Source organism: Crotalus tigris, unplaced genomic scaffold (assembly GCF_016545835.1).
Source record: "Crotalus tigris isolate CLP2741 ecotype Arizona unplaced genomic scaffold, ASM1654583v1 scf7180000017854.1278166, whole genome shotgun sequence".
Taxonomy (NCBI): domain Eukaryota; kingdom Metazoa; phylum Chordata; class Lepidosauria; order Squamata; family Viperidae; genus Crotalus; species Crotalus tigris.
In genome coordinates, this window is record NW_024096676.1 from 1074435 (window position 1) to 1092712 (window position 18278).

At 38.3% G+C, this 18278-nt stretch overlaps 1 protein-coding gene across 4 annotated transcripts in view; it reads left to right on the top strand.

The window, feature by feature from the left end:
• The window catches only part of LPAR1 (lysophosphatidic acid receptor 1), a 74417-nt gene extending 57694 nt beyond the window's left edge, over positions 1–16723 (top strand). For all 4 annotated transcript variants that reach the window (XM_039343455.1, XM_039343458.1, XM_039343454.1 and 1 more), the window contains one exon: positions 13050–16723. In XM_039343455.1, coding sequence (XP_039199389.1) covers positions 13050–13351 — 302 coding nt within the window. In that variant the 3' untranslated portion in view covers positions 13352–16723. The remainder of the gene's footprint in view (positions 1–13049) is intronic.
• Positions 16724–18278: the final 1555 nt, after the last annotated feature.

Genomic DNA, 18278 nt, shown 5'->3' on the forward strand with positions numbered 1-18278 from the left:
TTATAGAAATAATGTATTAGAGAAATTTGTATGAGAAGACATATATTAAAAGTACGCGCTTCCAAAAACTGATGATAAATTGTATGCAAAAATGTATATAAATTGAAAGCATTGGAGTTTTCATGTGGACCTTAAAGGAGCATTTTGAAAACAATGTGGGAAGAATGCAGAAAAAAAAGTGCTTGTAGAAATGCAACACTATTGAAGACAGAACTGTTTTGTTCATATTTAGGACAGCGTAGAGATGTTGTCATTTGCTAAATGAAACACTCTAACAAAGCAATTAGAACATATTTCAACAGAGAAGTGCTTATCTGGAGATCCTGCTGAATTTGATCCCACCAATCTCAGTGATTTCTGATGCTATTCATCCCTCTCTGCAGACTGATTCTCGGAAATAAATTACAGATTTTGCATACTCTGTAAGGACTTGGAGGACGAAAGAAAGTTTACATTTTTATAACTTTAATGGGATTGGTGGCACAAGCAGAAGAGAACAATTGAGGGGTCCTTGGTGCTCTCTAAGCTTAATTGTTTTCTTGCAGACATTTCATTACCCAAACTAAGTAACATCATCAGTGTTAAGAGAATATTTGCTATTTAAAATTTTCAAACAAGAAAATTGGTATCTGAGATCATGTAAACATACTCAGCAAATTGTTCTGAGAATTCAAGGAAACCAGTGCTGAGAAACACTACAACTTTTCAGTTTCGAATCCAGCCTCTATTTTGCCAAACCAAACTAACCTCTAACTTCAGTTCTATAAGGAGGTTAAAAAATAAGGCAGTAAACTCAAGAACTGAGTTCTCTTCTGAAAGGAAAGCAGAAAATAATTTCTGTAGGATTGCTTTTTATATAAATCAGTCTATTTTTAAATTGCATAGATCATAAATTTATCTGATACACATGTAAAGGATAGTTCTTGCCCTGATCTCAAGCTTCCCTAAATTTGTCATCTTTAAACACTATTAATGGGAAATAATTGAAAATGATTCGGGACGATGTCAATAGGGAAAAGCTAATGTTTTCCACTAAAGACCGTGAAAATGGAATCTACCAGTAATTATTGTTGCTGTGAGCTGCCCAAAGGTGCTTAAGAATGGACAGCCATATAAATACATTTTAAATACATGGCAGTGCAAAATAAATCCTTAAAGATGGATTGAGTTGAAATAACAAACGTTAGTGATTAAAAAAAACAGTGAAAATGAAGTGGAATGCTTTGGTACAAACTTGGTGTTTTTGCCAGCTGTGATTTAAAAGAAAATTTGTAGTCCTTGTGGGTGGTAATTATAAAAATAAGAAGCACTGGAAGCCTTAGGAAGTCTTGAAAGTGTTTTTTTTTCCTTAAGCACATTCTGAAGTATAACAAGACTTGCACTGCCAATTTTTTATAAAATAATATGGAAGTCAGTATTAATGAGAGATACCCTGAAAAAAACATAAAAGACCCTTGTCTTTGCTGTTTTTTCATGCCATTAATAACAAGATTTAGAAAATATTTGTGGTATAATATGAAAAATGTGCCAGTGAACTCTAACATATGCCAGTAAAATATGGACACTAACCTCACAATCGATACAAAAACTACGAGTGGCGCAAAGAGCCATGGAAAGATACACGCTTGGTATTACAAGACAGGATAGAAAGACCTGCACATGGATTGGAGCAGAGGTCCCTAACCTTTTCGGCATCAGGGACCAATTACATGGAGAGAGGTTTTTCCCCAGACCAGAGGGGGCGTGGTTTTGTTTGCTGCCTGCATCCTGCAGATGAGGCTTTCCTTGTTTGTGGCATGCCGCAGCCCGGTACTGACTGACGGACTGGGGGTTGGGGACCCCTGAATTAGAGAACAAATGAATGTATACGATATCATCAAGAGAGTAAAAGAAATGGGCTGCTCACAAAGCAAGAGGAACTGATGGCAGGTGGACCAAAGCAGTCATAGAATGGATCCCACTTGATAAAAACATCCATCAAAGAGACCTAAAACAAGATGGATCGATGACATCAGCAAGTATTGTGGGCCCAATTGGCAAAAGAAAGCTCAGGACTGTATTGGTTGGAAACGTGGAAGAGGCCTTCATCCTGCAATGGATAGACAATGGCTAAAAATGATGGTGATGAATATGAAAAATGTATTATTTAAAATTTATTACAATCCAGGCTGTGTTCATGTGGAAAGGCTGTGTAATCTTCTGAACATTTATATTGAAAATATATTTATAGATGTACAAAAATACCTCTATTTACTCCTGTGTTGAATGGGCAAGAATCACAAACCTCTTTGTTTATTGTCAGTGATTTAACTTTTTTAAAAAAAAATGAAATGACAATTTATCACAGCATTTTGCAGAATTTATTCCAGGATAATTCAAATGTCTTGTTGGCATATTTATTTTGTTTATTTATTACTCATATATAAATGATCACGAAACTCACAAAAAGCAACTCTGGGTGGCATAAAAAAATCAATAAAACAACAGATATGTAAAATACATATAAAACAATCATTATAAAAATATAACAAACATTAAAAATGAAAAACACTATACATAATTAAAATATATGAACCACACAGAAAGAGTAAAATAGATCTACTACAATAGAATCATCTAAATATTTCTAGTTCTCTGTGGGCCCCAGGCCTGGTGACATAACCAGGTCCCGAGGGACTTCTGGAATGATAACATGGATGGGGCTAACCTGACTTCAGGATGGGGAAAATGGGGTGGGCACTGCAGCAGAGAAAGGCCATCTCCTGCAATCTACCAAATGTAGGTCCATAAAAGGTGGTACCCAGAACACCAGATATTAGCTGTATGCTCCATAATCAAGCAAATTTTATTTAGTGCTAGATTGGACTAGAAGGGATACTAAAATACAGAAAACAGGCTGCTTTCAGGAGAATTTCTGAAAGTGGAAGAAGAAGAATGTATGTACCGTACAGTGTTGCTTTCAATTGAATATCTATTAACATATCTTGTGAATTAATAGAGGTATTGCTGATACAGTCACTGACAGAATCCTGACATCAACTGGGAGACAATCTCTGCATCAAGGGGGAGAAAGAACAGGTTCCTAATAACTTAGCTTACAACTTTGTCACCCAATAAGCAGAGGAGGGAACTAGTGGGACAGCTATACTGGACCTAATTCTTACTAACAGAGAAGAAGTGATAGAGAGGGTTGAAGCTGCAGGAACTATGTCATACTGGAATTCAATATAATGCAGGCACAAGTACTAGAACATAATCAAACCAGTGTCTTAGAGTTTAAAAAACCTGATTTTAACAAACCTAGAGCTTGGGAAGGATTCAGTGGATGAAAATCTTAAAGGTGAAAACAACTGAAGAAGCTTGGGAAACTCTGAAAGATATGATTATAAAAGCCCATACTATGATAGGGAAAAAAAAGAAATCCATGAAGAAACAAGATGGTTGCACAAAGAACTCTCTGAGAAACTGAGAGAAAAAAAGGATAAGTACAAAAATGGAAAGAGGGACACCTAACTAAGGTAGAACACCAGCAAATAGCCCAAACCTACAAAGATGAAATCAAGAAAGCCAAGGCTCAGAATAAAGTAAGATTTGCAACAAATGTCAAAATTCTGAAATTTCACAAAATAATTAAATCATTTCTATCTCAAATAATTACACAGGTTATGTTTGTGTTGTCTTGCCATGTAGCAACCAGCCTAGTAATAGTAATTTAGTGACATTCCAAAATCAGGTTATATTTGCAAGTTGAAAGAAATGCCAGTTGTTTATGTTTTTTGGTCAGTTTCCATCATCTTGTCCTCATTCCATCATGCCCTTCACCCAATTATATTAAAACTAAATCAAAATTAGTATTATATCCATATACTCCTCACTAAGAAACATGCTTTAGCACCCAAAGCTCTGCGTTTCCTCTACCCTTTTCCTTCAGTGGAACTCATCCATTAAAATGTATTAACTGGGTCCAAGGTCTGGGATTTTCTTTGTAGAAACTCAGTATTTATTAAGGCGGGGCTTTTCAACCAGCGATACGTACCACCTGTGGTACATTGGCACCTGGCAGGTGGTATGTGACCATCCTAGAAAAGTAGTGGGGGAGGGGAATGAGCTGAACCAGTGGCAGCACCGCACAAGCCTGAGCGAGAGATGGCTGAAGCTGCAGGGCTATCAGGGCTCCGTAGAAGCGCCAGGATCATTGCCGCTTTCCAGCTGATCAGCGCTTCTTCGGGACTGTCAGCTGGAGCTCAGCGCGGATCCTGGTGCTTCTGCTGAGCCCAGAAGAAGCGCCGATCGGCTGGAATGTTGCAGCATCTCCAGGGTCTTGTGATTTACATCCAGATGCTTGGCAACCGATTCATATTTATGACAGTCACAGTGTCCCAGGGTCATGTGAAGTGACCAAAACCTGCTGCAACCACTCAGCAGACAGGGGGAATAAAAACCAAACACCGCCTGCTGCCAATCCTCAACAGAAATGCTCACAACAATGAAAACTTTGGACAAGAGGAAGAGCGCCGCCGGGCGGGCAGGCAGGTGTCTTGCTCGGCTGTGGCTTGGGGGGCACTTTTTTCAGTGCCATTGTAACTTTGAACAGTCACTAAGTGAATTGTTATAAGTCGAGGACTGCCTGTACTTTATCACTTTTTTCCCTTTTTTTTTTTTTGATCATCAAATTTTTGACACCTTGCTAGGCAACTGGTGGTACTTGGATGTTGCCATATCCTAAAAGTGGTACAATGGGTGAAAAGGGTGAAAAGCCCTGTATTAAGGCAAGCAAAAAGAAGAATATATAGAGGGGTTTTTTCCCTCTTTCATTGAGCAACAAGTTCCCAAACTATTGATTTTTTTTTTTAAAAAAAAGTATTCACACATATGGGGCATATTCCAGACAGATTGTTAAGTGCATGTTTGACAGGAGTTATGAAATAAGCATCTGTTTTATCTGGCAGCATGAGGCTGCTTTGGTCAGCTTTAAAAACAGTGATAATACTGAGAGCTAATCTCAGCACAGAAAGGAAATTGTCCCGCTGAGGAGGTGAAGGACTATGTGCAGTCAATCTGTCTGTCTCTTACTCTCTCTAAATACGCTGCACGCAGACAAGCTCTAGCATAAGTCCTCCCTCCATAAAATAACCCAGTTTTCATTAGATGTCTAAACCAGCTTGTTTTCAAGTGATCCGTCATTGCAAATGGTACAAGTAGCAGAAAGCTGAAACTTTGTTGTGCATTCTGTTCCTGTGGAACATTCCTGTTTTATTTCAAATCCCTTGCTAAGTAAATGTGTCACATTCCATTGTTTTTTGGCTATCATGCTTCTCCTCCTCATCCTCAGTGACAGGACTCTTTCTCTCTCTCTCTTCTTCCCGTTTTTAAATTTGTTGAGTGCATTTTTTTAAAAAGTCACAGATTGTTTTTATTTCTTCTATTGATATACTTTCCATAAACTCTGCCATCCCTTGTACAAACTTTATGTTCTTTCCTGAAAATGTTAAACTCACAGACTCGTTGGCACATCTGTTTAAAGAACCTGTGGTGCTGAGACATGTTAAGAAAATTCAGCATTTCTTTAGGGAAAATTAGTCCCAGAAATCCAAGACTGTCTAAGAATCCCAATGAGTACTAAAGGAGTAAGCTGGGAATCCTGGGAGACCAATACTTAGACTTATATACCGCTTCACAGTGCTTTACAACCCTCTCTAAGCAGTTTACAGAGTCAGCCTATGGCCCCCAACAATCTGGGTCCTCATTTTACCAACCTCGGAAGGATGACAGGCTGAGTCAACATTAAGCCGGTGAGAATTGAACTGCTGAACTGCAGGCAGCTGGCAGTCAGCAGAAGTAGCCTGCAGTACTGCATTCTAACCACTACGCCACCACAGCTCATAATGGAATATGAAGAGTGGTGTAGTAGTTTAGAAGTGAAGGCACTCAGAAGGTTAAGAGTTCAATCCTAGGCAGCAACAGATGTTTTTCTATCAGGGCACAAAGAGAAATAATAGTGGCAATACTTATCATTATACTATCTTTAGTAAAGCAGGGCAGCATAAATTCATTATATTCTGCAGGGCAGTGGTTTACTTAAATACTTAGTGAATTTAAAGCATAGAGGTGGCTTCATTAGGATTTCAACAGAGATGACATCTATCCGTTTTAAGCACTAAAGCTATACGGTACGCAGCTCAAAACACAGAATTTACTTGCAGATAAGCCTACATAGAATTGTGTCTGCTCCTGCCGACTGCCACACTGTTTAAGTGTTGTTCAAATATGAAAACTGGGTAATGATTAGAACGAATGGAAACATCAGGCCCATCAGCCCAGAAAAAAATGGAGGAGGAGGAGGAGGATCTCCCACCTTTTATATATTTTATGGGTTGTAGAAAGCCTCTTCTGGGAGACTTATGCATGTTCTCCAAATCCTAAATAGGCTCACCAGCACAAAATAGAATTGGGCCCTCTCATATGTTGGTATTTGACAAGGAAGGTGTGGTCTCCTTCTGTTTAAAGTAGTGTTCTTCCTAATCATAATTAACTAGGAAAAGTATACCAGAGCTGCTACCAGCTTTGGCAGATGCATATCCCTTGTCCACTTTATGCTTCTTGTGACCTCTTGTGGTGAGCCAAAGAAGGTGCAGTAAGTGAATTTGCTTTGAAATTTCATGGTTTGCAGGAAACGGGCAGGGGCTTTATTGCCAAAGGAATGTTTTAGAATGTGGCCTGGTTTCATAAGATCTCAAGTGCTTAGTGATCATTTTCCTCTGAAACACTTTTGGCGAGTGTTTTGGATCTGGATATATTGGAAAGATGACTAAACAGTTCAGCCTCGTATTTCATAATCTTTATCTAGGAAGTGTTTACAAAGAATTGTCATTTAGTATTTTTATAATGTGACATGGAGCTCTTTACTCCAGCTCTTTCCGTGAGTCAAGGAGCAGCTTTGTATTTTGAAGGTTTTAGATGTTCTTCTGCAGAATCTCGGTGCTTCCCAGAACAATGCACATATTATGGGAATAATAAAAAAAATGCATCTAGTTAGTTAATGACTCTAATTTAATATTAATGGTTTGAACAGGAAGGGATGTCTGTCTAAGTTATTTCTCCTGCCATTTTTATTGCTTGAATATGAATCTCTGATACATTAGTCTGATGTAGGGCTTAAGGCATTGTAGTTGGGCTGGAAAGATGCAGAATCCAATTTGCCTTCTGGGTGACCTCTGGACAATTATAATTGCTTAGCCAAATCTAGTTGTGGGAAGAAAATGAAACCTGCATATATACAATCTTCATTTATTATGAGGTAAATAGTATGTTGCTAGCTCTCACAAGTTAAGTGACGTTAGTATCTGCTTAATTGTGTTTTTCATGTAGGCTAACATTTTAGACAGATTATTAAATGAAAACTATGACACATAAACAAGATCTATTATACATTAGAACAGTGTTTCTCAACCTTGACAATTTTAAGGCATGTGGACTTCAACTCCCAGAATTCCACAGCCAGCAATGCTGGCTGTGGAATTCTGGGAGTTGAAGTCCACATGCCTTAAAATTGTCAAGGTTGAGAAGCACTGCATTAGAACCTTTTTTTGTGTGTCTGTCTGTCTGTCTTTATATCAGTTTTGTCTCCTGGTGATTGCCTAGAGCAGGGGTCTTCAAACTTGGTCCTTTTATGACTTGTGGACTTCAACTCCCAGAATTCCTCAGCCAGCGTTGAAGTCCACAAGTCATAAAAGAGCCAAGTTTGAAGACCCCTGGCCTAGAGACTCTTTTCCTGGCAAGATTTTTAGAAGTGGTTTGTCACTGCCATCTTCTTTCCAGGGCTGAAAGTGACAGGCCCGAAGATGCAGGGCTAGAACTCATGGTCTAGTTCTCCCAGCTAAGTGCTTTTAACTACCACACCAAACTGGGTCTCCATCAACCTCCCTAGTTGAATATTAATAAATAATTACCTGAATTACCTGAACCTAACATTTAGAATATCACTGGGAACGTTGATGAAAACATATCATCACCATTATCTCCCAGTGTTGGGGTAGCTTCTGCCGTCCACTGTTTTCTAACTATATTAGAACTGAATTCCCACAGTTTTCTAGCCATGCTGGCTTTGGAATGATCATTTAAGTCTAAGAAGTGAAGGTTATCAAATTGGGGAAATTTCATCTAAGTAATACAGACACAATCCTGATACAAGAGAGAAACAATAACCCATTACTCTTCCCTCAAAAAAAGGCATTAAAACTCATAGTTTTAATGTAAAGTTTGTTTTAACCCTGCGGCATCTGGTTTTTCAGTTCTAGTCATTTCAGCCAAATGTTTGCTGCCACATCTCTTTTTACAAACTGTATGTTCCCTAGCACAGAGCTGTTGCCTCATTGATAAAAGAAGAGAAAAATATAAACACTTCCTGTTTATTTTTGGCCTTCAGCAATGATAAGATCCATAGGGGCAGCTTTGTGTGTTTCCTAACAATAAATATTTCAAATTGTTTTGACAACAGCTGGGACTCATCCCTTCCATTAACTTCACATATCTTTCTGACTTTAACTATCTCTGAAAAGCTTTCCCATCCTCTTTTAAAACTTCTGGTCATCTTGAAAGTTCTGTGCATCAGCAACTCCTGTTTGTTAACCAAAAAAAAAAAAAAAAAAGTCATGTAAAATTTAAGTCATGTAAAATATTTCAGACACTAAATGTAAGTGGAATTAAAATTTTATATTGACTAAAATTGAAACAGAAATTGCTGCTCTGGGTCAGAGCCTTTAAATGTACCATGTTTTTGTTTTGTTTTGTTTTGTATTACACTAACGATGCTTCATCCACCCACTAAATAGGTACTGATCCTGTTTGAGTGTTAAGAATTTTGCCAAGAACCTGTTACTTACCCCAGGTATAGTATTGGCCAAACTGCAGTATTAAGCTCAGGGTTAATTATGGTTTGGGTTAAACAGAGCAGTCCAGAGAGATACCTTTCAGAGTACAGTAAGAAAATGTATTCTCTATCACACAATTTATATTAGTCTGTTGGTTTTCTATAAATCCGTCTCCTCAATTATCTCCATGGAATGACTTCTGTTACACATACAAAGCATTAAGGTTAGCAAGGATCAGCACCTTAACGTTAGTTGCTCATGGGTGGGAGATACAGTAACATCTCTTACACACATAGTTCTGCATCTGTTCTTCTCCACAATCAAATCAGTACAGTAGGTCATATTTTATTTCATTGCCCTCTCTATTGCTCTTGGCACACCCAACTCAGAACCTCACTTTTTACTCATGGTGTGAATTTCTCTGAAACTAGAGTTTCTTTTTTCCCCTTGATGTCTTTTTTACAATGAAATTTCCAAAAATGTGACAAAGTTTTATTCAGTTGCCAATGCAATTAGAAGATTATTTCATTCTTATGTTGGCCAAGAGCATTGAATTGTCAGATAAATGGATGGATGGATAGATGTCAATATATAGCAGCAGCGTATTCTTTTTTTAATATAGTTTTGTTGGCAAATTAAGGGATGTGAAGTTAATTTGCTCAAAATAACAAGTAGGGACAATGTGATATATTTAAATGTAATTAAAAAAGAAAACTAGTGGATTTATCTCATGAGAATATGCAATGTGAAAACATCAAGGATTTCTATTTTTGTGTTATGGCAGTGTGTTGCTTCTGAATATATAATATCTACACCCAGCGCTCTTCCTGAAGTTAAGGTCTATTGAGTGGAATGTGGTATGAATATATTACTGGATTTCTTAAACATACAGTAAATATTTTTAGATATATCCTGGGAATCTGCCCTAGAGTATAATTTTCTGATTTTTTTATAAATAAAGGAATATGAAAAGTGTTCTCTGAAGTTAAGAATTTTAAAATCCAGTTCTTGAAATCCCTACAAATAACTCTGCTATTTTAACGCATCCAGTACTGGGAAGAAGATAAATTGTCATTTAAAATTATAATGAGTTGAGGCCTACTTGGAAAATTCTCTTAACAAACAGATTAAGCATCTCCCAAGCATTATACATTTCATTTTGGTTATTGCAATTTATCTGCCTCTTCCAAGACACATACCACTGTGAGTCCACCATTCTAAAGCATTCCACATTCCCATATATTTCCTTTCCTCCTTCTGAACATGAAAGCAGGGAAAATCAATGCTTTTAATTAATTAAAATAGTAACAGCAGCAACAACAAAAATGGCTTTGTAGGAGATGACTAGGCTGAGCCCGAAAGAGGGATCAAATGCATCATAACTCACAGAGTCCCTGCACCTTCACAAGAGATCTAGGCCCAGCCCATCTTGAATGCCTCTCTTTCCCTTAATGGCCAGTTGGTCAAATTCTTGTAGAGAGCTTAAGCTTATACTCATTTCAACTGTCTGGATCTCCTGATTTCCCCTGATTCAGACTTGATCTGAACAAGGAATCAATAAGCAGCACAGCTAGAGAGATTAGACAGACAACTTAAATGCCGTGCACCGCAGAAGGAAAATAAAGTTATTTCAAACCTGGAGGAAAAGTGAAAGATTTAAAACAATTCACCTAGTTCTTCAGTGCTTGGATTTTTTTTGCTGATAGGCCTGTTATAATTTTGAAGTTTGGGGAGAGAACCTTGCTTTCTTCATTCTCATTCTTTTCAGATACCTAAATAAGGACTAGTAAGGTTCAAGACATGAATATTTATACATCTTAGGCTGTTCTCCGAATTACTTTAAACAGCTACCCAGAAAGGAGGGGCAAAATCACTATGGAATTGGTTAACTAGAGTTGGCTAAATTGTAGCTTAAGCCCTTGGCTCTAAATTCATATGACTGTATATTAGCTCTGACTATGGCATCCATAAGGGATGGGCTATGGCAGGGGTGTCAAACTCACAACGTGATGTGTCACGACTTTTTTGCCATTGCCAGCAATGGGGTAGGAGCGGTTTTGCTATGATGCATCTGGCCCATGGGCCAGCAGTTTGACACCCCTGGGCTATGGGATGGAAAACTGCATTATGTCATCACATACAAATTTGACTCCTTTTTTATGTGCATTAAGAAAAAAAGCAATGGAGCCTGTGTTTCAGTGTTACAATGCAAAATTTTGATACTTTTATACTTGTGTGACACTGCATTAACGTATGTAAATGGTGGTGCTTGCATTGTGATGTTATAATTCACACTTTGGCACCACTTTGGTTTGCTGAAGGCATCTCTGGCCAGGATACATGCTTTTAATTTTATATACAGTAGAATATTCATTTACTTTAAAAATAGTGGGCAATAACCTTATTATTATTATGAGCTATTTCAATATGAATTGCACTTTTGGTTATAAAACTTTTTCCAAATTATTAAGATTACTATTAAAACAATGCATATTTGTAGATAGGAAGATGAACTGAATGGAAGATATTAGTTCCCAAAAGATGGGTAAAAGATGAATCTAGCATTGAAAAGGAGAAGAAGAGAAGTAGGAGAGCAAAATATACCAGGCTTGGGGGGATCTGTTGTGTAGCAGAGCTAGTACAACACTTGTGCTGATTTGTTGTTGAGGGGTTTGATTTTTTTTTTAACCTCAGCTGCAAATAATATGTGTGTTCTTGTTTGTATAATTACTGTTAGTCACTCAGAGTCATGAATTTGATTTGGGCAGCCATATAAATTGGTATAATAAAACAAACTTGATGGCAGTGAGGTGAGACAAAACAACAATTGGATAGGAAGGAAAGAAGAGTCATTGAAATGTTACAAAAAGGATAAAATACACCAGGCAAACAAACCTCTTGCAAACTAAGGTTATTCTGCAAAGGTATCTACGGTATACTTTTCAATAGGTTGTGCAGTGAACAGGATTTGAAGGAGAAAAGATAATTTGAAGTATGTCTGAGTGCAAACATCACAGCTGTTGGCAATTTCTTAAATGAACTGGAGCTATTCAAGGAAAGTTATATTAGATTTAAGAAGCTGACAACAGGATCATTTGTGCTTCTCAGCAGATGTACAAGGGGCCAATCTCTGCCCTCAGTGTACAGATAATTAGTTGCAGACAATCTTTGTGTTCCCGTTTGGGAGGTATGATACAATTGAGGAACAAAGTTAGCAGGCACAAGGTACAGTATAGAAACTTTATAATAATAATGCTGGGATTACAGAATTAATTGATTCAAAACATATATCCAATCTACTTGTTGTATTAGTTACTTTTTAAAACTTTGGAAGGTAATTGGTTAATCTGCTAAAGTTAATCCAAATTCAGCTTCATAAATAAATATGTCATTTTTTTGTCTAATTCTTTGAAAATAAGGATCCTTGGGTGAATACAAATTTAGAAAGCAAACCAAATGTTGAGAATCACTATGATATAGAGAGGAATAAATCTAGATTCATCCCCTTGCTTCATTCTGAACATCACCCTTCTGTGCCAGTAAGTTCTTTCTGACCCCTAGCAACCTCATAAATTAGACAAATTAGTCTAAATTAGACTAATCAAGCCTAGTCCAGTTCACAGAGGCATTCAGTGGATAAATGAGTACATGCTGCAAAGCATCTTCAAAAAAGTGTGTGATAGAATATATAATATCTAGACCAGAGATCTCCAACCTTGCCACTTTATGACTTGTGGATTCCAACTCCCAGAATTCCTCAGCCAGCATTCCTCAGGAGAATTTCTCAGCCAGTTGAAGTCCACAAGTCATAAAGTGACCAAGTTTGGGGACCTCTGATCTAGGCAATATTATATAGCATCTTGAGCTGTGGTGGTACAGTGGTTTGAATGCAGTATTGCAGGCTAACTCTGCTGACTGCCAGCAGTTCGATCCTGACTGCCTCAAAGTTGACTCAGCCTTCCATCCTTCCGAGGCCGGTAACATGAGAACCCAGATTGTTGGGGGGCAATATGCTGATTTTGTAAACCGCTTAGAGAGGGCTGTAAAGCACTGTGAAGTGGTATATAAGTCTAAGTGCTATTGCTACCTTATATTATTATTACTGTATACTATATAATAGTTACATAATAATTATATAATATCTAGAAGACCAAATGTATTTTTATTTGTCCTATCCAGGTGCTTTTATAATCTGCTGGACACCAGGATTAGTTCTGCTCCTTCTTGACGTTTGCTGCCCACAGTGCGACGTCCTAGCATATGAAAAGTTCTTCTTGCTGCTTGCCGAATTCAACTCTGCCATGAACCCCATCATCTACTCTTACCGGGACAAAGAAATGAGTGCCACCTTCAAGCAGATTCTTTGCTGCCAGCGCAGTGACAGCGCCAACGGACCCACAGAAGGCTCTGACCGCTCAGCCTCCTCGCTGAATCACACCATTTTGGCTGGTGTGCACAGCAGTGATCACTCCGTGGTCTGAACAGAATCCCACCAAGATAAATTTAGTGCTAGGTGAATGCCTAGTTAACGAAGCTATTGGCAGCATTGTTGACAGCCTTTGAAGCAAAGAGAATAACAACTTTTACAAGTTCTTACTCACTAATGGGTTATTGTGCTTATTCACCAGTGTCCAGCCTACACAAATTCCCTGGGCTAGCTTTTTTTCTTTTTCCTTTTTTTTTTATAAAGAATAACATAAGGAGCTCACATTGGGAGTTGAAAAATATTCGGACAAGTCATTTAGGTCATCCCAATTAGCCATTCATCAGTCGATGCTTTTATGACAGTCCTAACACAAATCCTTTCCACTTCTTTAAGCTTCATAAGTGATCCATTGCCTTTTCATTTAGAGCCTAAAGCTTTCTCTTTTCCCCCTCACCCCAAATGGATTTCAGTTAATAATCATTCCCCCATCACTTTGCTTTGGGACACACATTTTCTGGGCAAAGAATGAAACAATTTTAGCTTACATTACAATGCCAATAACAATGAGAACCATATCAAAATAACAGTGAGAAATAACTGTCTATGCCTTATGTTTTATTAATGTTTGGGAGCATGTTGTGTATATGCAGATGCCTTTAATCCTCACACCGAAATCAGTGGGATATAATGGTGTTGTTGTCTGGCTATTTCATCCCTGAAATTTTCATTGTCACTAGTAAAGAGCAGAAGGAAGGCTGTAAGTTGCAACTTTCTTGTGGCCAAATACCTTAATGTGGAATAAAAAGAACCTAAAAGATCAGCTTCTACAAGAAGCACATTTTTGAGGCTGAGGCTGACTAAAGGGATTCTGCTTTTGAAAAAAAAAAAAAAAGCATTTCTTTGTTGTCTTGTACCAAGGGGAAGGTTTTTTTATTTTTGTTTTTAAATGAGAGCTGAGACTTGTTTGTCAGATTTTAAGATCTGTCCCAGATTTTAGGGAAGGTTGATGCCACACTTCCAAAAATGGATGACTGAGAAGCAGGTCTGCTTTCTGGTGATCAAATGTATTGTTTGGGGGGGGGGGTATCTTTTCCTTGCTAAAGGGTTCTACATGTGAGGATGGCTCTTTTCTCCAGTACAGGAGATGGAGAATCCACCAATGGGTTTTCTTAACTTGGTCTTAGCTCTTGAAGACTCGTTTTGGCTTGGCTCTCAGATATTTCAGGTTAGTCAGAGACAATTCATTGGTGGATTCTCCCTAAATTATTGGCTAACTTAAATTGGTTACTCTCCCTTAACAAATTCCCCACAGGTACTGAGATCATTTGTGATCTCAAACTAATTAAAAGGTGGGGGGGGGAATTTCCTTCAGCTTCCCATCCCATTCCCAGGGCTCTGGGGGGGGGGAGAAGGCATCAGCAGAGACTACTTGCTGTGCCTTTCTCCCCAGCCTCCCAGTTTTTCTCCCAGTTTGGGGGAAAATAGCAAGCTCCAGACTTGGTTTCAAAATTTGAATCTGGATCGCCAGAGCTCACTCCAGCAGCCAGGGCAACCACGGGCGCCATCTTGGTTGCCGTTTTCAGGCAACAAAGGCTGTTTTTCGCCCAAATTAGACCCTAAAGTGGTGAAATCGCAGCGCACAACCAGCACTGCACCCACGATCCCCCCGGGCACTAAAAATTGCCAGAAGGCCACGGAGCCCATTTTCGGAAGAAAACGGGCCGCAGCCACCATTTTCAAAGCCGCAGCGATCAACGGGAGCCTTTTTAAAAAGATTCCCTGCAACTAGACAGCTTGGGGGGGGGTAGGCTCCGGAAGGTAGCTGAACCCAGGATCGCGCGAATCTACCACAGCGTGCGCCCTGAGAAAAGGTGTTCAGGTAAGACCAACTCCCCTTTTCCCATTTTTCTTGATGTTTCAAACAGAAACTATGGCATGATATTCAGTCTGTCCAAAGGCTAGAGTGTGAATGGAGAATGAGAGATTGACAGCTGTCCAGGGACATCCTAGGAAGACTTGCTACCTAATTAGGCAGCAGCAGGACTAAGACTTGCCTCTTGAGATGGAAGATGAACCAGGACTCTCTCCATCGTTCTCCTCTGCATGCTTCTGCCACTCATTCATTGCCCAGATGGTCTGTAAAAAAATCTCTGAGGATTTCTCAGAGCTATGTAAACTGAGGTGGTTACTGCAGCTGTCTGTACAAAATAGTTTTCGTAGACATGATCTCACAATGCATTTCTTTAAGGTTGCCTTTGGAGCAACACCTATATCAGAGGTCCCCAGTCCCCGGGCCATGAACCAGTACCGGGCCGCGGCATGCCAACAACCGGTCCGCACAAACAAGCAAAGCCCCATCCATGGAATGCAGGCAGCACACAAAACCACACACTCTCCAGTCCGTGGAAAAACCTTTCTCCACAGAACTGGTGCTCAAAAGGTTGGGGACCTCTGACCTATATCACTCTATGCCTTAGTTATAATGAAAAATATGATCTGGGTAACAGGTCTGTGGGTATTGGGTGGACTACTGTCTACACTAATCTACTGTCCAGAGTAAAAAATATTTTGTAACGTGGGAGAACTAGTCTTGTAGCACCTCATACAGGCAGCTGTAAGATGTTTGAAAAAGCAAAGGGATGCTGGACCTGAAATGAATTATTATTTTTATAGTATCCTCTAGTAATTGAAATAGCATCCCAATTTTACTATCTAAAAATGAGAATGTTGGAGCATTGTTGTGTAATTTTCTTACACCCAACTGTTTCCTTACTCAAAGTGCAAATTCCATTCACAGTTTTTACACAGAACTCCATGAAATAAGAATTTGACAGTAGTCAAATCCAACAAACAGATGTAAGAATGAGAAAAGCAACTTTTAAATATCTCTTTGTAATTGTAAATTCTTAAGATCAAATATAAAAATGTTTACACTGAAGGCTGAGGACTTTTTAGAAAAATTTGGGGCCATTATAAATAATTGTAGAGTAATATTATTTGCAGAAGTCCCCTTCTATGTTGAAAACCTGCCTACATTAAGAAAAAATACTTAGAATCCTTGTTGGAGACAAATCAATTGAACGTTTTCAAATGAAGGATAATAGATTTGAGCTAGTGTCATGTTTATTTGGATAGACTAGGTAGATTTCTAAGAACAAAATATAGCAATGTCAAAAAGATAGACTATTTAGCGATGTACAAAGTGACTAGGTTAAAATTAAAGCGAAGTGATCCTATGAGAGGGAATATAGGGATCATGAAAGGTTCATCTAATGAAAAATACTATATTAATTTCATACTGAAATTAAGATTAGTGAGCCCATTCTTCTTGACTTGTGTAACTTGTATAATAAAACAGGTCTGGCTGTTAGAAAGTTTCAAAATACACTACACGCTAAGCCACTAATAAAGTTTTTTTCAATAAGTATATAATATATGCTGTGTGTATCCTTTCATCATTATTCATATTTGAAGAATTGTAATGAAAATAGTCTTGTAGTAGCTGGATTTCCTATTTGTTTAGCTTCTTGAAATTCTGTCTTCAGAACCTATACTGGGGTTTCCAGAACTTGCTACACAACAGGTTTTTTTCTGCTAGTAAATAGAGCTTCATATTCATTGTATGTGTAGCAGATGTTAGATTTGATACATTTGTACACCAGGTATCACCAAACCATGGCAGAAGTCACATTGGCAAGTGGCTATGGATAAATAGAAGGTGAAGTCTTTTAACTATCCTCTAGAAAAGGTTGGCAGCCCATACTCGTGATGGGGCAATCTGGCAGTGCAGATGTATGCTAAGTAACTGTGGAAACACATACTGATACATTAGGAAGTTTTTTACAACCTGGATGGTCATTGGTTGCAAAAGTTCAATTATTTACACTGCACTTGATTAAACACTGAAGAGGAAGACTTGGTGATGCGTGTACAGTAAGCATGGGTTAGGAAGAACAAGTAAAAATCAGGAACTTCTAAAATCTGGAGTGCATTCTTACCTCGTCCAGAATTATATGCAGTTCAGAATTATATCTTAAATTTCAGAACAGACAACCTGTACTGTGAAGCTAACCTCTGACAAATAAAGGCATTTAAATTCTGAAAAGGCTTTTAAATTACATGCAAATAATGTTGTTATACTTTTATTTGGTCATATTGCTTTACAAAGAAACTGCAGCAGAACAGGATTGTTTGCAGTTTTAAAATAGGCCTAGTTTCCAGCCAGGTATCTATGCAAAGGAGGCAGAGAAGAAATTGGAAAAGTTCGGCTTCAGCTGTGGAAATGTCATTTGCTTACAACTGAAGGAGACTCTACCAGTCAATACAGCTTGTCACAGTTCCAATAGATGAGACCAATTAAAGCAGAACTCCGAGGCTTGAGAACATGTTTATTGGTTACAAAGTATCAGCACGGTCAAAAGTGAAACCAAGACTAAAGTTCCCTCCAAATATTTACAGTATTACAAAGTTAAACTTCCCATCCCAGTACTATGCAATCAACTACGTTCCCCAGTAGAATAATTTGGCGGGCTTTTTAATATTAGGCTCAGCCACCCAGTCTAATGAACAGAAATGACCTTGGTTCCCACAGGACAGAGAATTGTTTAGGCTAGCACAAAAATGCCACCACTCTCCTCCCAGTCTGATGGCAACCGAAAATGAGCCAGAATGGCTTCAATCAGGTTCATTGCAGAGTTGACACAGCTACTGTGACTTCCTTTTTTTTTTGTGGCATATGAAAATCAATGGAGAAAATTGCAAATGAGAAATAATGACATCTGGACTAACTTCCCTCAGGAAAAAAAAATTGCAAATGAGGAACAGCAATGGACAACAAAGATCATGTCTGGCCCTATCCTTTTGCTTCAGGTAGTTTTTCTAAATATACTGCATGAGTTCATTCATATAATATATCAAGATGAAAACCAAACAAACCTCATGGACATCTTGAACCACTAATTAAAAGGTAAAGTCTCCTTTGA